Source organism: Pararge aegeria, chromosome 26 (assembly GCF_905163445.1).
Source record: "Pararge aegeria chromosome 26, ilParAegt1.1, whole genome shotgun sequence".
NCBI lineage: Eukaryota > Metazoa > Arthropoda > Insecta > Lepidoptera > Nymphalidae > Pararge > Pararge aegeria.
The window spans coordinates 3950863-3974199 of NC_053205.1; the positions used below are offsets into that span (position 1 = coordinate 3950863).

Consider the following 23337-nt stretch of genomic DNA (forward strand, 5'->3'; position numbering starts at 1 on the left):
GCTTTTAAGGTATTTGGCAAAATAAGCCTTCCTTTTTTATGCAAACTGGATATCAAAACTCTATGCACGCCAATGGACATCCTCGTACTTAACTCGCATAAAAGACACTTGCGACCTGTCGTATGCAGGTGGCATGTGTCTTTTATGCGAGTTTAGTACGTCTCGTATATAGGTAGCAAGTGTCTTTTATGCGAGTTTAGTACGTCTCGTATATAGGTCGCAAGTATCTTTTATGCTAGTTTAGTACGTCTCGTATGCAGGTTACAAGTGTCTTTTATTCAAGTTTAGTACGTCTCGTATGCAGGTTGCAAGCGTCTTTTATGCGAGTTTAGTACGTCTCGAATATAGGTAGCAAGTGTCTTTTATGCGAGTTTAGTACGTCTCGTATATAGGTCGCAAGTGTCTTTTATGCGAGTTTAGTACGTCTCGTATGCAGGTGGCATGTGTCTTTTATGCGAGTTTAGTACGTCTCGTATGCAGGTTGCAAGTGTCTTTTATGCGAGTTTAGTACGCCTCGTATCCAGGTTGCAAGTGTCTTTTATGCGAGTTTAGTACGCCTCGTATCCAGGTTGCAAGTGTCTTTTATGCGAGTTTAGTACGCCTCGTATACAGGTTGCAAGTGTCTTTTATGCGAGTTTAGTAAGTCTCGTATGCAGGTTACAAGTGTCTTTTATGCGAGTTTAGTACGTCTCGTATGCAGATGGCATGTGTCTTTAATGCGAGTTTAGTACGTCTCGTATGCAGGTTGCAAGTGTCTTTTATGCGAGTTTAGTACGCCTCGTAACCAGGTTGCAAGTGTCTTTTATGCGAGTTTAGTACGCCTCGTATCCAGGTTGCAAGTGTCTTTTATGCGAGTTTAGTAAGTCTCGTATGCAGGTTACAAGTGTCTTTTATGCGAGTTTAGTACGTCTCGTATGCTGGTTACAAGTGTCTTTTATGCGAGTTTAGTACGTCTCGTATGCAGGTGGCATGTGTTTTTTATGCGAGTTTAGTACGTCTCGTATGCAGGTTGCAAGTGTCTTTTATGCGAGTTTAGTACGCCTCGTATCCAGGTTGCAAGTGTCTTTTATGCGAGTTTAGTACGCCTCGTATACAGGTTGCAAGTGTCTTTTATGCGAGTTTAGTAAGTCTCGTATGCAGGTTACAAGTGTCTTTTATGCGAGTTTAGTACGTCTCGTATGCAGGTTACAAGTGTCTTTTATGCGAGTTTAGTACGTCTCGTATGCAGGTTACAAGTGTCTTTTATGCGAGTTTAGTACGTCTCGTATGCAGGTTACAAGTGTCTTTTATGCGAGTTTAGTACGTCTCGTATGCAGGTTACAAGTGTCTTTTATGCGAGTTTAGTACGCCTCGTATCCAGGTTGCAAGTGTCTTTTATGCGAGTTTAGTACGCCTCGTATCCAGGTTGCAAGTGTCTTTTATGCGAGTTTAGTACGCCTCGTATACAGGTTGCAAGTGTCTTTTATGCGAGTTTAGTAAGTCTCGTATGCAGGTTACAAGTGTTTTTTATGCGAGTTTAGTACGCCTCGTATCCAGGTTGCAAGTGTCTTTTATGCGAGTTTAGTACGTCTCGTATGCAGGTTGCAAGTGTCTTTTATGCGAGTTTAGTACGCCTCGTATGCAGGTTACAAGTGTCTTTTATGCGAGTTTAGTACGCCTCGAATACAAGTTGCAAGTGTCTTTTATGCGAGTTTAGTACGTCTCGTATGCAGATGGCATGTGTCTTTAATGCGAGTTTAGTACGTCTCGTATGCAGGTTGCAAGTGTCTTTTATGCGAGTTTAGTACGCCTCGTAACCAGGTTGCAAGTGTCTTTTATGCGAGTTTAGTACGCCTCGTATCCAGGTTGCAAGTGTCTTTTATGCGAGTTTAGTACGTCTCGTATACAGGTTGCAAGTGTCTTTTATGCGAGTTTAGGAAGTCTCGTATGCAGGTTACAAGTGTCTTTTATGCGAGTTTAGTACGTCTCGTATGCTGGTTACAAGTGTCTTTTATGCGAGTTTAGTACGTCTCGTATGCAGGTGGCATGTGTTTTTTATGCGAGTTTAGTACGTCTCGTATGCAGGTTGCAAGTGTCTTTTATGCGAGTTTAGTACGCCTCGTATCCAGGTTGCAAGTGTCTTTTATGCGAGTTTAGTACGTCTCGTATGCAGGTTACAAGTGTCTTTTATGCGAGTTTAGTACGTCTCGTATGCAGGTTACAAGTGTCTTTTATGCCAGTTTAGTACGTCTCGTGTACAGGTTGCAAGTGTCTTTTATGCGAGTTTAGTACGTCTCGTATGCAGGTTACAAGTGTCTTTTATGCGAGTTTACTACGTCTCGTATGCAGGTTAAAAGTGTCTTTTATGCGAGTTTAGTACGCCTCGTATCCAGGTTGCAAGTGTCTTTTATGCGAGTTTAGTACGCCTCGTATCCAGGTTGCAAGTGTCTTTTATGCGAGTTTAGTACGCCTCGTATACAGGTTGCAAGTGTCTTTTATGCGAGTTTAGTAAGTCTCGTATGCAGGTTACAAGTGTTTTTTATGCGAGTTTAGTACGCCTCGTATCCAGGTTGCAAGTGTCTTTTATGCGAGTTTAGTACGTCTCGTATGCAGGTTGCAAGTGTCTTTTATGCGAGTTTAGTACGCCTCGTATACAGGTTGCAAGTGTCTTTTATGCGAGTTTAGTACGTCTCGTATGCAGGTTGCAAGTGTCTTTTATGCGATTTTAGTACGTCACATATGCAGGTTGCATGTGTCTTTTATGCGAGTTTAGTAAGTCTCGTATGCAGGTTACAAGTGTCTTTTATGCAAGTTTAGTACGTCTCGTATGCAGGTTGCAAGTGTCTTTTATGCGAGTTTAGTACGTCTCGTATGCAGGTTACAAGTGTCTTTTATGCGAGTTTAGTACGTCTCGTATGCAGGTTACAAGTGTCTTTTATGCGAGTTTACTACGTCTCGTATGCAGGTTAAAAGTGTCTTTTATGCGAGTTTAGTACGTCTCGTATGCAGGTTACAAGTGTCTTTTATGCGAGTTTAGTACGTCTCGTATGCAGGTTACAAGTGTCTTTTATGCGAGTTTAGTACGCCTCGTATCCAGGTTGCAAGTGTCTTTTATGCGAGTTTAGTACGCCTCGTATCCAGGTTGCAAGTGTCTTTTATGCGAGTTTAGTACGTCTCGTATATAGGTCGCAAGTGTCTTTTATGCGAGTTTAGTACGTCTCGTATGCAGGTGGCATGTGTCTTTTATGCGAGTTTAGTACGTCTCGTATGCAGGTTGCAAGTGTCTTTTATGCGAGTTTAGTACGCCTCGTATCCAGGTTGCAAGTGTCTTTTATGCGAGTTTAGTACGCCTCGTATCCAGGTTGCAAGTGTCTTTTATGCGAGTTTAGTACGCCTCGTATACAGGTTGCAAGTGTCTTTTATGCGAGTTTAGTAAGTCTCGTATGCAGGTTACAAGTGTCTTTTATGCGAGTTTAGTACGTCTCGTATGCAGATGGCATGTGTCTTTAATGCGAGTTTAGTACGTCTCGTATGCAGGTTGCAAGTGTCTTTTATGCGAGTTTAGTACGCCTCGTAACCAGGTTGCAAGTGTCTTTTATGCGAGTTTAGTACGCCTCGTATCCAGGTTGCAAGTGTCTTTTATGCGAGTTTAGTAAGTCTCGTATGCAGGTTACAAGTGTCTTTTATGCGAGTTTAGTACGTCTCGTATGCTGGTTACAAGTGTCTTTTATGCGAGTTTAGTACGTCTCGTATGCAGGTGGCATGTGTTTTTTATGCGAGTTTAGTACGTCTCGTATGCAGGTTGCAAGTGTCTTTTATGCGAGTTTAGTACGCCTCGTATCCAGGTTGCAAGTGTCTTTTATGCGAGTTTAGTACGCCTCGTATACAGGTTGCAAGTGTCTTTTATGCGAGTTTAGTAAGTCTCGTATGCAGGTTACAAGTGTCTTTTATGCGAGTTTAGTACGTCTCGTATGCAGGTTACAAGTGTCTTTTATGCGAGTTTACTACGTCTCGTATGCAGGTTAAAAGTGTCTTTTATGCGAGTTTAGTACGTCTCGTATGCAGGTTACAAGTGTCTTTTATGCGAGTTTAGTACGTCTCGTATGCAGGTTACAAGTGTCTTTTATGCGAGTTTAGTACGCCTCGTATCCAGGTTGCAAGTGTCTTTTATGCGAGTTTAGTACGCCTCGTATCCAGGTTGCAAGTGTCTTTTATGCGAGTTTAGTACGCCTCGTATACAGGTTGCAAGTGTCTTTTATGCGAGTTTAGTAAGTCTCGTATGCAGGTTACAAGTGTTTTTTATGCGAGTTTAGTACGCCTCGTATCCAGGTTGCAAGTGTCTTTTATGCGAGTTTAGTACGTCTCGTATGCAGGTTGCAAGTGTCTTTTATGCGAGTTTAGTACGCCTCGTATGCAGGTTACAAGTGTCTTTTATGCGAGTTTAGTACGCCTCGAATACAAGTTGCAAGTGTCTTTTATGCGAGTTTAGTACGTCTCGTATGCAGATGGCATGTGTCTTTAATGCGAGTTTAGTACGTCTCGTATGCAGGTTGCAAGTGTCTTTTATGCGAGTTTAGTACGCCTCGTAACCAGGTTGCAAGTGTCTTTTATGCGAGTTTAGTACGCCTCGTATCCAGGTTGCAAGTGTCTTTTATGCGAGTTTAGTACGTCTCGTATACAGGTTGCAAGTGTCTTTTATGCGAGTTTAGGAAGTCTCGTATGCAGGTTACAAGTGTCTTTTATGCGAGTTTAGTACGTCTCGTATGCTGGTTACAAGTGTCTTTTATGCGAGTTTAGTACGTCTCGTATGCAGGTGGCATGTGTTTTTTATGCGAGTTTAGTACGTCTCGTATGCAGGTTGCAAGTGTCTTTTATGCGAGTTTAGTACGCCTCGTATCCAGGTTGCAAGTGTCTTTTATGCGAGTTTAGTACGTCTCGTATGCAGGTTACAAGTGTCTTTTATGCGAGTTTAGTACGTCTCGTATGCAGGTTACAAGTGTCTTTTATGCCAGTTTAGTACGTCTCGTGTACAGGTTGCAAGTGTCTTTTATGCGAGTTTAGTACGTCTCGTATGCAGGTTACAAGTGTCTTTTATGCGAGTTTACTACGTCTCGTATGCAGGTTAAAAGTGTCTTTTATGCGAGTTTAGTACGCCTCGTATCCAGGTTGCAAGTGTCTTTTATGCGAGTTTAGTACGCCTCGTATCCAGGTTGCAAGTGTCTTTTATGCGAGTTTAGTACGCCTCGTATACAGGTTGCAAGTGTCTTTTATGCGAGTTTAGTAAGTCTCGTATGCAGGTTACAAGTGTTTTTTATGCGAGTTTAGTACGCCTCGTATCCAGGTTGCAAGTGTCTTTTATGCGAGTTTAGTACGTCTCGTATGCAGGTTGCAAGTGTCTTTTATGCGAGTTTAGTACGCCTCGTATACAGGTTGCAAGTGTCTTTTATGCGAGTTTAGTACGTCTCGTATGCAGGTTGCAAGTGTCTTTTATGCGATTTTAGTACGTCACATATGCAGGTTGCATGTGTCTTTTATGCGAGTTTAGTAAGTCTCGTATGCAGGTTACAAGTGTCTTTTATGCAAGTTTAGTACGTCTCGTATGCAGGTTGCAAGTGTCTTTTATGCGAGTTTAGTACGTCTCGTATGCAGGTTGCAAGTGTCTTTTATGCGAGTTTAGTACGCCTCGTATGCAGGTTACAAGTGTCTTTTATGCGAGTTTAGTACGTCTCGTATGCAGGTTACAAGTGTCTTTTATGCGAGTTTAGTACGTCTCGTATGCAGGTTGCAAGTGTCTTTTATGCGAGTTTAGTACGTCTCGTATGCAGGTTGCTAGTGTCTTTTATGCGAGTTTAGTACGTCTCGTATAAAGGTTACAAGTGTCTTTTATGCGAGTTTAGTACGTCTCGTATGCAGGTTGCAAGTGTCTTTTATGCGAGTTTAGTACGTCTCGTATACAGGTTACAAGTGTCTTTTATGCGAGTTTAGTACGTCTTGTATGCAGGTTGCAAGTGTCTTTTATGCGAGTTTAGTACGTCTCGTATGCAGGTTGCAAGTGTCTTTTATGCGAGTTTGGTACGCCTCGTATGCAGGTTACAAGTGTCTTTTATGCGAGTTTAGTACGCCTCGTATACAGGTTGCAAGTGTCTTTTATGCGAGTTTAGTACGTCTCGTATGCAGGTTGCAAGTGTCTTTTATGCGAGTTTAGTACGTCACATATGCAGGTTGCATGTGTCTTTTATGCGAGTTTAGTACGTCTCGTATGCAGGTTGCATGTGTCTTTTATGCGAGTTTAGTACGTCTCGTATGCAGGTTACAAGTGTCTTTTATGCGAGTTTAGTACGTCTCGTATGCAGGTTACAAGTGTCTTTTATGCCAGTTTAGTACGTCTCGTGTACAGGTTGCAAGTGTCTTTTATGCGAGTTTAGTACGTCTCGTATGCAGGTTGCAAGTGTCTTTTATGCGAGTTTAGTACGCCTCGTATGCAGGTTACAAGTGTCTTTTATGCGAGTTTAGTACGCCTCGTATACAGGTTGCAAGTGTCTTTTATGCGAGTTTAGTACGTCTCGTATGCAGGTTGCAAGTGTCTTTTATGCGATTTTAGTACGTCACATATGCAGGTTGCATGTGTCTTTTATGCGAGTTTAGTAAGTCTCGTATGCAGGTTACAAGTGTCTTTTATGCAAGTTTAGTACGACTCGTATGCAGGTTACAAGTGTCTTTTATGCGAGTTTAGTACGTCTCGTATGCAGGTTACAAGTGTCTTTTATGCGAGTTTAGTACGTCTCGTATACAGGTTACAAGTGTCTTTTATGCCAGTTTAGTACGTCTCGTGTACAGGTTACAAGTGTCTTTTATGCGAGTTTAGTACGTCTCGTATGCAAGTTGCAAGTGTCCTTTATGCGAGTTTAGTACGTCTCGTATACAGGTTACAAGTGTCTTTTATGCGAGTTTAGTACGTCTCGTATGCAGGTTGCAAGTGTCTTTTATGCGAGTTTAGTACGTCTCGTATGCAGGTTGCAAGTGTATTTTATGCGAATTTAGTACGCCTCGTATGCAGGTTGCAAGTGTCTTTTATGCGAGTTTAGTACGCCTCGTATGCAGGTTACAAGTGTCTTTTATGCGAGTTTAGTACGCCTCGTATACAGGTTGCAAGTGTCTTTTATGCGAGTTTAGTACGTCTCGTATGCAGGTTGCAAGTGTCTTTTATGCGAGTTTAGTACGTCACATATGCAGGTTGCATGTGTCTTTTATGCGAGTTTAGTACGTCTCGTATGCAGGTTGCATGTGTCTTTTATGCGAGTTTAGTACGTCTCGTATGCAGGTTACAAGTGTCTTTTATGCGAGTTTAGTACGTCTCGTATACAGGTTACAAGTGTCTTTTATGCCAGTTTAGTACGTCTCGTGTACAGGTTACAAGTGTCTTTTATGCGAGTTTAGCACGTCTCGTATGCAAGTTGCAAGTGTCCTTTATGCGAGTTTAGTACGTCTCGTATCCAGGTTACAAGTGTCTTTTATGCGAGTTTAGTACGTCTCGTATGCAGGTTGCAAGTGTCTTTTATGCGAGTTTAGTACGTCTCGTATGCAGGTTGCAAGTGTCTTTTATGCGAGTTTAGTACGCCTCGTATGCAGGTTACAAGTGTCTTTTATGCGAGTTTAGTACGTCTCGTATACAGGTTGCAAGTGTCTTTTATGCGAGTTTAGTACGTCTCGTATGCAGGTTGCAAGTGTCTATTATGCGAGTTTAGTACGCCTCGTATGCAGGTTACAAGTGTCTTTTATGCGAGTTTAGTACGCCTCGTATCCAGATTGCAAGTGTCTTTTATGCGAGTTTAGTACGTCTCGTATACAGGTTACAAGTGTCTTTTATGCGAGTTTAGTACGTCTCGTATGCAGGTTGCAAGTGTCTTTTATGCGAGTTTAGTACGTCTCGTATACAGGTTACAAGTGTCTTTTATGCGAGTTTAGTACGTCTCGTATGCAGGTTGCAAGTGTCTTTTATGCGAGTTTAGTACGTCTCGTATGCAGGTTGCAAGTGTCTTTTGTGCGAGTTTAGTACGCCTCGTATGCAGGTTACAAGTGTCTTTTATGCGAGTTTAGTACGTCTCGTATACAGGTTACAAGTGTCTTTTATGCCAGTTTAGTACGTCTCGTATGCAGGTTGCATGTGTCTTTTATGCGAGTTTAGTACGTCTCGTATGCAGGTTACAAGTGTCTTTTATGCGAGTTTAGTACGTCTCGTATACAGGTTACAAGTGTCTTTTATGCCAGTTTAGTACGTCTCGTGTACAGGTTACAAGTGTCTTTTATGCGAGTTTAGTACGTCTCGTATGCAAGTTGCAAGTGTCCTTTATGCGAGTTTAGTACGCCTCGTATGCAGGTTACAAGTGTCTTTTATGCGAGTTTAGTACGTCTCGTATACAGGTTGCAAGTGTCTTTTATGCGAGTTTAGTACGTCTCGTATGCAGGTTGCAAGTGTCTTTTATGCGAGTTTAGTACGCCTCGTATGCAGGTTACAAGTGTCTTTTATGTGAGTTTAGTACGCCTCGTATCCAGATTGCAAGTGTCTTTTATGCGAGTTTAGTACGTCTCGTATACAGGTTACAAGTGTCTTTTATGCGAGTTTAGTACGTCTCGTATGCAGGTTGCAAGTGTCTTTTATGCGAGTTTAGTACGTCTCGTATACAGGTTACAAGTGTCTTTTATGCGAGTTTAGTACGTCTCGTATGCAGGTTGCAAGTGTCTTTTATGCGAGTTTAGTACGTCTCGTATGCAGGTTGCAAGTGTCTTTTATGCGAGTTTAGTACGCCTCGTATGCAGGTTACAAGTGTCTTTTATGCGAGTTTAGTACGTCTCGTATACAGGTTACAAGTGTCTTTTATGCCAGTTTAGTACGTCTCGTGTACAGGTTACAAGTGTCTTTTATGCGAGTTTAGTACGTCTCGTATGCAAGTTGCAAGTGTCCTTTATGCGAGTTTAGTACGTCTCGTATACAGGTTACAAGTGTCTTTTATGCGAGTTTAGTACGTCTCGTATGCAGGTTGCAAGTGTCTTTTATGCGAGTTTAGTACGTCTCGTATGCAGGTTGCAAGTGTCTTTTATGCGAGTTTAGTACGCCTCGTATGCAGGTTACAAGTGTCTTTTATGCGAGTTTAGTACGTCTCGTATACAGGTTGCAAGTGTCTTTTATGCGAGTTTAGTACGTCTCGTATGCAGGTTGCAAGTGTCTTTTATGCGAGTTTAGTACGTCTCGTATACAGGTTACAAGTGTCTTTTATGCCAGTTTAGTACGTCTCGTGTACAGGTTACAAGTGTCTTTTATGCGAGTTTAGTACGTCTCGTATGCAAGTTGCAAGTGTCCTTTATGCGAGTTTAGTACGCCTCGTATGCAGGTTACAAGTGTCTTTTATGCGAGTTTAGTACGTCTCGTATACAGGTTGCAAGTGTCTTTTATGCGAGTTTAGTACGTCTCGTATGCAGGTTGCAAGTGTCTTTTATGCGAGTTTAGTACGCATCGTATGCAGGTTACAAGTGTCTTTTATGAGAGTTTAGTACGCCTCGTATCCAGATTGCAAGTGTCTTTTATGCGAGTTTAGTACGTCACATATGCAGGTTGCATGTGTCTTTTATGCGAGTTTAGTAAGTCTCGTATGCAGGTTACAAGTGTCTTTTATGCAAGTTTAGTACGTCTCGTATGCAGGTTGCAAGTGTCTTTTATGCGAGTTTAGTACGTCTCGTATGCAGGTTGCAAGTGTCTTTTATGCGAGTTTAGTACGCCTCGTATGCAGGTTACAAGTGTCTTTTATGCGAGTTTAGTACGCCTCGTATACAGGTTGCAAGTGTCTTTTATGCGAGTTTAGTACGCCTCGTATCCAGGTTGCAAGTGTCTTTTATGCGAGTTTAGTACGTCTCGTATGCAGGTTGCAAGTGTCTTTTATGCGAGTTTAGTACGCCTCGTATGCAGGTTACAAGTGTATTTTATGCGAGTTTAGTACGCCTCGTATACAGGTTGCAAGTGTCTTTTATGCGAGTTTAGTACGTCTCGTATGCAGGTTGCAAGTGTCTTTTATGCGATTTTAGTACGTCACATATGCAGGTTGCATGTGTCTTTTATGCGAGTTTAGTAAGTCTCGTATGCAGGTTACAAGTGTCTTTTATGCTGGTTTAGTACGACTCGTATGCAGGTTACAAGTGTCTTTTATGCGAGTTTAGTACGTCTCGTATGCAGGTTACAAGTGTCTTTTATGCGAGTTTAGTACGTCTCGTATGCAGGTTACAAGTGTCTTTTATGCGAGTTTAGTACGTCTCGTATGCAGGTTGCAAGTGTCTTTTATGCGAGTTTAGTACGTCTCGTATGCAGGTTGCAAGTGTCTTTTATGCGAATTTAGTACGCCTCGTATGCAGGTTGCAAGTGTCTTTTATGCGAGTTTAGTACGCCTCGTATGCAGGTTACAAGTGTCTTTTATGCGAGTTTAGTACGCCTCGTATACAGGTTGCAAGTGTCTTTTATGCGAGTTTAGTACGTCTCGTATGCAGGTTGCATGTGTCTTTTATGCGAGTTTAGTACGTCTCGTATGCAGGTTACAAGTGTCTTTTATGCGAGTTTAGTACGTCTCGTATGCAGGTTACAAGTGTCTTTTATGCCAGTTTAGTACGTCTCGTGTACAGGTTGCAAGTGTCTTTTATGCGAGTTTAGTACGTCTCGTATGCAGGTTGCAAGTGTCTTTTATGCGATTTTAGTACGTCACATATGCAGGTTGCATGTGTCTTTTATGCGAGTTTAGTAAGTCTCGTATGCAGGTTACAAGTGTCTTTTATGCAAGTTTAGTACGACTCGTATGCAGGTTACAAGTGTCTTTTATGCGAGTTTAGTACGTCTCGTATGCAGGTTACAAGTGTCTTTTATGCGAGTTTAGTACGTCTCGTATACAGGTTACAAGTGTCTTTTATGCCAGTTTAGTACGTCTCGTGTACAGGTTACAAGTGTCTTTTATGCGAGTTTAGTACGTCTCGTATGCAAGTTGCAAGTGTCCTTTATGCGAGTTTAGTACGTCTCGTATACAGGTTACAAGTGTCTTTTATGCGAGTTTAGTACGTCTCGTATGCAGGTTGCAAGTGTCTTTTATGCGAGTTTAGTACGTCTCGTATGCAGGTTGCAAGTGTATTTTATGCGAATTTAGTACGCCTCGTATGCAGGTTGCAAGTGTCTTTTATGCGAGTTTAGTACGCCTCGTATGCAGGTTACAAGTGTCTTTTATGCGAGTTTAGTACGCCTCGTATACAGGTTGCAAGTGTCTTTTATGCGAGTTTAGTACGTCTCGTATGCAGGTTGCAAGTGTCTTTTATGCGAGTTTAGTACGTCACATATGCAGGTTGCATGTGTCTTTTATGCGAGTTTAGTACGTCTCGTATGCAGGTTGCATGTGTCTTTTATGCGAGTTTAGTACGTCTCGTATGCAGGTTACAAGTGTCTTTTATGCGAGTTTAGTACGTCTCGTATACAGGTTACAAGTGTCTTTTATGCCAGTTTAGTACGTCTCGTGTACAGGTTACAAGTGTCTTTTATGCGAGTTTAGCACGTCTCGTATGCAAGTTGCAAGTGTCCTTTATGCGAGTTTAGTACGTCTCGTATGCAGGTTACAAGTGTCTTTTATGCGAGTTTAGTACGTCTCGTATGCAGGTTGCAAGTGTCTTTTATGCGAGTTTAGTACGTCTCGTATGCAGGTTGCAAGTGTCTTTTATGCGAGTTTAGTACGCCTCGTATGCAGGTTACAAGTGTCTTTTATGCGAGTTTAGTACGTCTCGTATACAGGTTGCAAGTGTCTTTTATGCGAGTTTAGTACGTCTCGTATGCAGGTTGCAAGTGTCTATTATGCGAGTTTAGTACGCCTCGTATGCAGGTTACAAGTGTCTTTTATGCGAGTTTAGTACGCCTCGTATCCAGATTGCAAGTGTCTTTTATGCGAGTTTAGTACGTCTCGTATACAGGTTACAAGTGTCTTTTATGCGAGTTTAGTACGTCTCGTATGCAGGTTGCAAGTGTCTTTTATGCGAGTTTAGTACGTCTCGTATACAGGTTACAAGTGTCTTTTATGCGAGTTTAGTACGTCTCGTATGCAGGTTGCAAGTGTCTTTTATGCGAGTTTAGTACGTCTCGTATGCAGGTTGCAAGTGTCTTTTGTGCGAGTTTAGTACGCCTCGTATGCAGGTTACAAGTGTCTTTTATGCGAGTTTAGTACGTCTCGTATACAGGTTACAAGTGTCTTTTATGCCAGTTTAGTACGTCTCGTATGCAGGTTGCATGTGTCTTTTATGCGAGTTTAGTACGTCTCGTATGCAGGTTACAAGTGTCTTTTATGCGAGTTTAGTACGTCTCGTATACAGGTTACAAGTGTCTTTTATGCCAGTTTAGTACGTCTCGTGTACAGGTTACAAGTGTCTTTTATGCGAGTTTAGTACGTCTCGTATGCAAGTTGCAAGTGTCCTTTATGCGAGTTTAGTACGCCTCGTATGCAGGTTACAAGTGTCTTTTATGCGAGTTTAGTACGTCTCGTATACAGGTTGCAAGTGTCTTTTATGCGAGTTTAGTACGTCTCGTATGCAGGTTGCAAGTGTCTTTTATGCGAGTTTAGTACGCCTCGTATGCAGGTTACAAGTGTCTTTTATGTGAGTTTAGTACGCCTCGTATCCAGATTGCAAGTGTCTTTTATGCGAGTTTAGTACGTCTCGTATACAGGTTACAAGTGTCTTTTATGCGAGTTTAGTACGTCTCGTATGCAGGTTGCAAGTGTCTTTTATGCGAGTTTAGTACGTCTCGTATACAGGTTACAAGTGTCTTTTATGCGAGTTTAGTACGTCTCGTATGCAGGTTGCAAGTGTCTTTTATGCGAGTTTAGTACGTCTCGTATGCAGGTTGCAAGTGTCTTTTATGCGAGTTTAGTACGCCTCGTATGCAGGTTACAAGTGTCTTTTATGCGAGTTTAGTACGTCTCGTATACAGGTTACAAGTGTCTTTTATGCCAGTTTAGTACGTCTCGTGTACAGGTTACAAGTGTCTTTTATGCGAGTTTAGTACGTCTCGTATGCAAGTTGCAAGTGTCCTTTATGCGAGTTTAGTACGTCTCGTATACAGGTTACAAGTGTCTTTTATGCGAGTTTAGTACGTCTCGTATGCAGGTTGCAAGTGTCTTTTATGCGAGTTTAGTACGTCTCGTATGCAGGTTGCAAGTGTCTTTTATGCGAGTTTAGTACGCCTCGTATGCAGGTTACAAGTGTCTTTTATGCGAGTTTAGTACGTCTCGTATACAGGTTGCAAGTGTCTTTTATGCGAGTTTAGTACGTCTCGTATGCAGGTTGCAAGTGTCTTTTATGCGAGTTTAGTACGTCTCGTATACAGGTTACAAGTGTCTTTTATGCCAGTTTAGTACGTCTCGTGTACAGGTTACAAGTGTCTTTTATGCGAGTTTAGTACGTCTCGTATGCAAGTTGCAAGTGTCCTTTATGCGAGTTTAGTACGCCTCGTATGCAGGTTACAAGTGTCTTTTATGCGAGTTTAGTACGTCTCGTATACAGGTTGCAAGTGTCTTTTATGCGAGTTTAGTACGTCTCGTATGCAGGTTGCAAGTGTCTTTTATGCGAGTTTAGTACGCATCGTATGCAGGTTACAAGTGTCTTTTATGCGAGTTTAGTACGCCTCGTATCCAGATTGCAAGTGTCTTTTATGCGAGTTTAGTACGTCACATATGCAGGTTGCATGTGTCTTTTATGCGAGTTTAGTAAGTCTCGTATGCAGGTTACAAGTGTCTTTTATGCGAGTTTAGTACGTCTCGTATGCAGGTTGCAAGTGTCTTTTATGCGAGTTTAGTACGTCTCGTATGCAGGTTGCAAGTGTCTTTTATGCGAGTTTAGTACGCCTCGTATGCAGGTTACAAGTGTCTTTTATGCGAGTTTAGTACGCCTCGTATACAGGTTGCAAGTGTCTTTTATGCGAGTTTAGTACGCCTCGTATCCAGGTTGCAAGTGTCTTTTATGCGAGTTTAGTACGTCTCGTATGCAGGTTGCAAGTGTCTTTTATGCGAGTTTAGTACGCCTCGTATGCAGGTTACAAGTGTATTTTATGCGAGTTTAGTACGCCTCGTATACAGGTTGCAAGTGTCTTTTATGCGAGTTTAGTACGTCTCGTATGCAGGTTGCAAGTGTCTTTTATGCGATTTTAGTACGTCACATATGCAGGTTGCATGTGTCTTTTATGCGAGTTTAGTAAGTCTCGTATGCAGGTTACAAGTGTCTTTTATGCTGGTTTAGTACGACTCGTATGCAGGTTACAAGTGTCTTTTATGCGAGTTTAGTACGTCTCGTATGCAGGTTACAAGTGTCTTTTATGCGAGTTTAGTACGTCTCGTATGCAGGTTACAAGTGTCTTTTATGCGAGTTTAGTACGTCTCGTATGCAGGTTGCAAGTGTCTTTTATGCGAGTTTAGTACGTCTCGTATGCAGGTTGCAAGTGTCTTTTATGCGAATTTAGTACGCCTCGTATGCAGGTTGCAAGTGTCTTTTATGCGAGTTTAGTACGCCTCGTATGCAGGTTACAAGTGTCTTTTATGCGAGTTTAGTACGCCTCGTATACAGGTTGCAAGTGTCTTTTATGCGAGTTTAGTACGTCTCGTATGCAGGTTGCAAGTGTCTTTTATGCGAGTTTAGTACGTCACATATGCAGGTTGCATGTGTCTTTTATGCGAGTTTAGTACGTCTCGTATGCAGGTTGCATGTGTCTTTTATGCGAGTTTAGTACGTCTCGTATGCAGGTTACAAGTGTCTTTTATGCGAGTTTAGTACGTCTCGTATACAGGTTACAAGTGTCTTTTATGCCAGTTTAGTACGTCTCGTGTACAGGTTACAAGTGTCTTTTATGCGAGTTTAGCACGTCTCGTATGCAAGTTGCAAGTGTCCTTTATGCGAGTTTAGTACGTCTCGTATACAGGTTACAAGTGTCTTTTATGCGAGTTTAGTACGTCTCGTATGCAGGTTGCAAGTGTCTTTTATGCGAGTTTAGTACGTCTCGTATCCAGGTTGCAAGTGTCTTTTATGCGAGTTTAGTACGCCTCGTATGCAGGTTACAAGTGTCTTTTATGCGAGTTTAGTACGTCTCGTATGCAGGTTGCAAGTGTCTTTTATGCCAGTTTAGTACGTCTCGTGTACAGGTTACAAGTGTCTTTTATGCGAGTTTAGTACGTCTCGTATGCAAGTTGCAAGTGTCCTTTATGCGAGTTTAGTACGTCTCGTATACAGGTTACAAGTGTCTTTTATGCGAGTTTAGTACGTCTCGTATGCAGGTTGCAAGTGTCTTTTATGCGAGTTTAGTACGTCTCGTATGCAGGTTGCAAGTGTCTTTTATGCGAGTTTAGTACGCCTCGTATGCAGGTTGCAAGTGTCTTTTATGCGAGTTTAGTACGCCTCGTATGCAGGTTACAAGTGTCTTTTATGCGAGTTTAGTACGCCTCGTATACAGGTTGCAATTGTCTTTTATGCGAGTTTAGTACGTCTCGTATGCAGGTTACAAGTGTCTTTTATGCGAGTTTAGTACGCCTCATATACAGGTTGCAAGTGTCTTTTATGCGAGTTTAGTACGTCTCGTATGCAGGTTGCAAGTGTCTTTTATGCGAGTTTAGTACGTCACATATGCAGGTTGCATGTGTCTTTTATGCGAGTTTAGTACGCCTCGTATCCAGATTGCAAGTGTCTTTTATGCGAGTTTAGTACGTCTCATATGCAGGTCGCAAGTGTTTTGAAGCGGAAGCAGAGTGACATACAAACCATAACTAGAGTGCGGAGCAAATCGCTTCCGGCATCATTTGTCACCAGGTTCTATATTCAGATTCAAAGTACTCCCATTAGAAAGACCCCACCAGGTTCGATATTCAGATTCAAAGTACTCCCATCAGATTAATGGTGACTATACTCACAGTCGCGCGTGCAACGCAGCGTACTCCCGACAGCAGGCGGTCGCACGTCGCGCGAGCGCCATGTAGTCGCGCATCAGCGTCAGTAGAGTGCGGAGGGCGCCGCGACAGCGCGACCGATGTGTCGCACGCGTCGCCACCGGCACCAGAGCGTATGTCGCCAGCTTAAGTAACGACCAGCGGTGCAGACTGTTGGGGAATAATAAACAATATTATAAAGGTCCTTTACGACCCAAACAGCGAAGTAATTTTTGGCATAGAGTTAGTAGAAAGGACGTAGAGTAACGTAAGACTACTTATTATCCCAAGAATGTTTTCTTGGGATAGGGTTAATAAGGTTTCCACGGGATTCGTATGGAACTGTAATAAACGGGAACAAAGAAACCAATATTATGAATGTGAAAATGTGTTCGTTTGTTCTTCCTTTACGCCCAACTTAGCATAGAGTTAGTAGAAAGGACGTAGAGTAACGTAAGACTACTTATTATCCCAAGAAAACATAAGGTTCCCACGGGATTTGTATAGAATTGTAATAAACGGGAACAAAGAAACCAATATCATAAATGTAAAATGTGTTCGTTTGTCCTTCTTTTACGCCCAACTTGGCATAGAGTTAGTAGAAAGGACGCAGAGTAACGTAAAACTACTTATTATCCCAGGAAAACATAAGGTTTCCACGGGATTCGTATGGAACTGTAATAAAAGGGATCAAAGAAACCAATATTATAAATGTTAAAGTGTGTTCGTATGTCCTTCCTTTACGCTCTAAGCAACCAACCAAGTTGATTTTTGGCATAGAGTTGGTAGAAAGAGCGGATAGTAACATAGGCAATAATTATATATTTGTCAAGTGTCAGTTTACGAGTACCCTAAACTTTGCGATTCGCCGAATCGGTGTCGTAACTTTAGACGGTGCCTAACGTATTCGTTCTGTAGGAATCCCCTAGGCATCTGATCAAGGCAATTTTTAGGTTTAGTGAAAACTTGCTTAAATCAGGTTTTAAAACTTTATACAGGTACCTACTTGTATTCAGTTATTAAGTAACCAAGTTTTAGATTTCTTAACTGTACATTAGGTTTTAATATAATGTATTGCAAACCTAGATACGATAGAACACTTACTTTCTTGGTGGTGAAGCTAACAACAGGGCGACAGTGGCCAAAAGAGCCACATTCCGTTCTCCAGATGTGAACCAGCCCCCACTGGTGCCTCCAGCGTGTTTCCAGGCCGTCGCGACATCAGGTGCATCCTGTTCAACTTCGACACTGTCTTCCCGGAATAGGAGGCCACTTTCAAGTATCGCTATAATATTCTCCCTGCTGTATATTAGCTGGAAGGCAATGGACAGTTTTTTTTAAACACTTCACTTATGTGTAAAGTCAAAGTCAAAAATATCTTTATTCAAGTAGGCCCATAGGTGGCACTTTTGATGCGTACATAAGAATTACACGGTAGTGAGATGATGGCGATAACCACATTCGTGAACTTAAAACTAAAGCTACGAGGGTTCCAAGTAAGGGGGGTAAGTGGGTGTGGCTAGTACCAGTCAGCCTCCCAAATTGCCAACCTCACCTGCACGTGGTGCACCCTGCCGTTTAACCGACGAGGCTCTGGCGACCGACAAGTGGCGGTATAACCACTTCGAATTGGCTAGGCTGAACAAATGGCACAGACCGGTGTCGGGCAGCAGCGACGCCGGGGCGATCAGTCTAGCCCTGCGATGACCAACCCGCCTGCCCAGCGTGGTCATTATCGGGCATATCTTTAATGGGAAGGAGAAAAAAACCACAGCCCCTAGTTCCCGGCGGCCCCGCTATTCCTGGCTCTGGCAGCGGTTATGGTAACGGCGGGGCAAGGGGTGTTAAGAATCTCCGGCAGAGATTCCGCTGCCAACCCCGACGACTTGACCTGGCAACATACAACGCACGCACGTTGAGGACCGATGGAAAGGTGATTGAGCTGGAAGAAGTGGCAAGTTGCGCTGGGATATTATAGGATTGTCTGAAGTCCGGCGAGAGGGGGAGGACTCGATAATCTTGGAATCCGGCAACTTGTTTTACTACCGGGAGGGTGACCAACAGTCACAGGGTGGTGTCGGGTTTATCGTCCACAAGTCTCTCGTCAACAATGTTGTAAAAGTCGAAAGTGTGTCGAGCAGGGTAGCATACCTTATACTCAGAATTACCAAACGGTATTCGTTGAAGGTCATACAGGTATACGCGCCGACTTCGGCACACCCAGACGAGGATGTAGAGGTTTTGTATGAGGACATTTCAAAAGCCATACATGCCTCGAACACCTACTACAATATTGTGATGGGGGATTTCAACGCGAAGCTTGGCGAGCGAACTGGTTCAGAGTTGAGGGTGGGGCAATTTGGGTATGGGCAACGGAACCACAGGGGTCAAATGTTGGCTGACTTCATGGAGAAGGAGGGCCTTTATATGATGAACTCCTTCTTCAAGAAGCGGCCACACAGGAAATGGACCTGGATAAGCCCCGATGGTTCCACGAGAAACGAGATCGACTTCATCATGTCGACCAAACGGCATGTATTCAATGATGTCTCTGTGATCAACAGGGTTAAAACCGGAAGTGATCACCGTATGGTAAGAGGCACATTGAGTATAAACGTTCAACTTGAAAGAGTCAGACTGGTGAAGTCTACACTCCGGCCTACTCGTGCCCATATTCAAAACCCCGAGAGCTTTCAACTAGAACTACAGAACCGGTTCGGTTGCCTAGCAGATTGCGACACTGTGGACGATTTGAACAACAGGCTGGTGGAAACTGTCCAAACAGTCGGGTCCAAATTCTACAAGGCCCACCGTAGAAACAAGGCCAATAGGTTCTCAACCAATACACTCAAGCTTATGACGGAGAGGCAAGAGATGAGACTACAGTCTATAGCAGACGCGTCCGCTTACCGGCGGATTAATAGGCAGATCTCTAAATCACAGACTCGTGATATGCGGCACTTCAATACAGAGCGTATTAAAAATGCCATCGAGCAAAACAGAGGCTCTAAAGTGTTCGCTAGAGATCTGTCTATCGGTCAGAGCCAGTTGATGCGACTGAAGACCAATAATGGTAGTCTTGTCTCTTCCAAACCTGAGATCTTGGGTGAGGTTGAGAACTTTTATGGACAGTTGTACACCACAGTACAGACGCCTGTTGAAGATTTGGCTAAGGATCCTAGAGCCAAATTAACTCGACATTATACCGAAGATATCCCAGACGTCAGCCTATACGAGATTAGTGTGGCTCTCAAGCAGCTTAAAAATGGAAAGGCGCCGGGTGATGACGGAATAACGGCAGAACTCCTGAAGGCAGGTGGAAAACCGATACTGAAAGTCCTTCAGCGATTGTTTGATTCCGTTATTCACCAAGGCACAACGCCAGAGGCATGGCACAGGAGTGTGGTGGTTCTGTTCTTCAAAAAAGGTGATAATACCTTGTTGAAGAATTACAGACCCATCTCGCTGCTGAGTCATATCTACAAGCTGTTTTCGAGAGTCATTACGAATCGTCTCGCTCGTAGGTTTGATGACTTCCAGCCTCCCGAACAAGCCGGTTTCCGTAAGGGCTTTAGTACCATAGACCACATTCATACGCTGCGGCAGGTTATACAGAAGACTGAAGAGTATAACCGGCCACTTTGCTTAGCGTTTGTGGACTATGAAAAAGCCTTTGATTCGGTGGAAACTTGGGCTGTGTTTAGGTCACTGCAGAGATGCCGAATTGACTACCGGTATATCCAAGTGTTGCAGTGTTTGTACAAAAACGCCACTATGTCAGTTCGTATACAGGATCAGACTACGAGACCAATCCAATTGCAGCGAGGCGTGCGACAGGGAGATGTTATCTCCCCGAAACTATTTACCGCTGCGTTGGAGGACGTCTTTAAGCTTCTGGAATGGAACGGACTTGGCATCAACATTAACGGCGAGTACATCACTCAACTTCGGTTTGCCGACGATGTAGTCATAATGGCAGAGACTCTGGGAGACCTAAATACGATGCTCGATGGCCTCAGCAGAGCTTCTCAACAGGTTGGCCTACGAATGAACATGAGCAAGACGAAGATTATGTCTAATGCTCATGTTCCGCTTCAACCAGTAATCGTTGAGAACACTGCACTCGAAATTGTTGACGAATACGTATACCTAGGACACACGATCCAGTTAGGTAGGTCCAATTTCGAGAAGGAGGTGAACCGCCGAATCCAACTCGGATGGGCAGCGTTCGGGAAACTCCGTGCCATCTTTTCGTCAGAAATCCCTCAGTGCCTGAAGACGAAAGTCTTCGAACAGTGCGTGTTGCCAGTGATGACCTATGGCTCTGAAACATGGTCGTTAACTATGGGCCTCATAAGAAGGCTTAGAGTCACTCAGCGGGCGATGGAGAGAGCTATGCTCGGAGTATCTCTACGCGATCGAATCAGAAATGTGGAGATTCGTAGAAGAACCAAAGTTACCGACATAGCTCAACGAGTCGCGAAGCTTAAGTGGCAATGGGCCGGGCACATAGTTCGGAGAAAGGATGGACGTTGGGGTCCCAAGGTGCTGGAATGGCAGCCCCGTACTGGTAAGCGCAGCGTTGGTCGACCCCCAACGAGGTGGACAGACGACATTAAGCGCGTCGCAGGTAGCCGTTGGATCCAAGCGGCTCAGAATCGTGGAACTTGGAACTCCCTACAAAAGACCTATGTCCAGCAGTGGACGTCTATCGGTTGATGTGATGATGATGATGATGATGATGAGGGTTCCAAACGCGTCCTGGTCTAAGAAGAAGCCCACAACAAACTTAGCCGGGTGTTTTTTTTTTGTTATCACCAACTCACAATGTCATTTTAAATTATTAGAAGAGCAACCTGGTTAGAGCAATAATTTACACCCAAGCTTTTTGATCGTTTTCTTAGTCCTTTAAACTATAAGCTTACGTTTAATACAAACTTTGAACTTTTTAAGAGACATCTCCAAGATGTCAATTGAGACGGCCGAGTGGCGCAGTAAGCAGCGACCCTGCTTTCTGAGTCCAAGGTCGTGGGTTCGATTCCCACAGCTGGAAAATGTATGTGCGATGAACACGAATGTTTTTCAGTGTCTGGGTGTTTATCTGTATATCTGTAAGTATTTGTGTGTATTATATTCATAAAAAAAATATTCATCAGCTATCTTAGTACCCAGTAGCTATCATAACACAAGCTACGCTTACTTTGGGGCTAGATGGCGATGTGTGTATTGTCGTAGTATATTTATTTATTTATGTTATATTTAACACGTAATGTACGCATCAAATGTGACATATTTGAATAAAGAATTATTTGACTTTGACTTTGACCTTGATTAAACGCAAGAACTTAGCCCGTAGGTATAGTTCAAATTACGGAGACCACCAACCGGCGTATTAATATAAGGCTTAGATAAATTCAATTCTCGTTTGCCTCGGCAGGTTCTTCTTGGTGAGGTGGCGCATGCTAAGAGGCCAGTGGGCCGACCTCGCTTAAGGTTTAAAGATAAGTACAAAGAAGTGTGCCAAGAGGGACATGACCGAATTCAAAACAGAAGAAGAAGAAGAGCCAGCGGGGAGCCAACAGAAGGTTCCGGTCAACTAAGTACGGAGACAATCCCAGGAGAAGAAGAAGAATGTAGGTTGGATCCTTTTTGTTTTACTACATCTATATATATAAATGTTCCTATGTTCCGTATAGGCTCCGAAACGGCTGGACCGATTTCAATGGAATTTCAAAAACAACTTTCAGGTAATCTCCGGATTGACCTGGCGACTGGCGAGTAATCCTATAAAGTTTGGTGACGATCGAAGCACTCAAAAACAACTTTCAGGTAATATCCGGATTGACCTGGCGAGTAATCCTATAAAGTTTGGTGACGATCGAAGCACTCCTATTTTTGAACTGTCAAACTATCAAATACAGCTTTTATTAAAAATTTAATGATGTAAGTTTAGTGTTTTAATAAAACTAGCGGACCCGCGCGACTTCGTCCGCGAATGAGCCGACTTCGAAAAATTATTCGTATGTTGGCGCGGACAGTTTTATAGAACATTTAAGAAACTACAATTTTGCCAATTCCGATATACTTACTCCATACTTCCGTCGTTTGGCGTAACGTTTACCGTTCTCGCACCGCACGCATCAGAATCTCTCAAAAAGGATATTTTTTGCAGTTTTTGTACGAGATTCCAATATAAATGAATCCTGGCTAGATCGATTTATCGCCCCCGAAACCCCCTGTATACGAAATTTCATGAAAAACGTTGGAGCCGATTCCGAGATTCCATTTATAAATGTGCATATATACAAGAATTGCTCGTATAAAGATATAAGATAAAGCAAAATCTAGCCGGGCGAAGCGGGCTGGGTCATGTTCAATATAATTTTGCTTTAACCCAGATAAGCCTACTGTCCTATATTTAGGACAGTAGAAATAAAAAAAAATATCAGAATACCCTCTTTATCTAAGATTATTTAGTCTTATGATTTGCAGTAAGAAACGTGTCAGCTTTATTAGAAAAAATAAAAAGACAGTTATTTTAACAGTTTTTACCTTATATTTTACCTTATAAGTGTGTAATAAAAGTGCGTTGCAGACATGGCAAATGACAGGTATGTATAAAAAGTTATATTTTACTCGTGAGTTGTTTTTTTTCTGTGTTAATATCTAGTTGATAACCTTAACTTTTGTACTAAATAAATATTCTAGCAAAATACTATAAATAAATTACGTATAACTTGTTACAAATACTAGCGTACTATATATAGGACAGTAGGATAATATACATGATTTTAGTACAATAATACAACTTTTTCTTTACAGACCGTTAGCTGCGCATGAAATTTTAGATGCTTTAGAAAATGTTTCTGATAATGAAGAAGATTATAGAGAACGACTGATATGTATTCTACCTCCTCCTGTTGATCCTGACTGTCTCACTGACGAAGATTCGGGTGAAGAAGATAATGTAACTTTGAATAATTTGCCACGAAACATTCTGCTTCAACCGGCTGAAGTAATGATTCAAGGGCAGATTATGGTGAGTGATACAGAAGAAGAACCTTCTGATTCTACAGGTCGAACTAAACGTAGGCGTAGGAGAACACGGGACTTGGCAAAAAATCCCGTGAATTGGCCAGATGTTCAAGGCGCTTGCCAAGATAAGCGCCCAATTGAGTGGTTTGAAAACTTCTTAGATGAAGATGTTATTTCGTTGTTGGTGTCAGAGAGCAATAAATATGCTGTCAAAAAGAATTTGCCTGGAGACATAACCACTGAAGAAAGAATAGAAGAACCACAAAAAGAATAGAAGAACCACATATGGTGTCCATCTATAACAAATATATGGGAGGAGTGGATCGGTCTGATGAAAATATTTCACATT

The 23337-nt window shown here is 42.6% G+C and overlaps 1 protein-coding gene across 3 annotated transcripts in view; it reads right to left on the bottom strand.

Moving 5' to 3' along the window:
• Window positions 1-23337, bottom strand: part of LOC120635287 — a 31145-nt gene that overhangs the window by 2666 nt on the left and 5142 nt on the right. For all 3 annotated transcript variants that reach the window (XM_039906258.1, XM_039906255.1, XM_039906256.1), the window contains 2 exons: window positions 17058-17266; window positions 15939-16124 (listed from right to left, as the gene is read on the bottom strand). In XM_039906258.1, the coding sequence (XP_039762192.1) occupies window positions 15939-16124; window positions 17058-17266 (395 nt within the window). The remainder of the gene's footprint in view (window positions 1-15938; window positions 16125-17057; window positions 17267-23337) is intronic.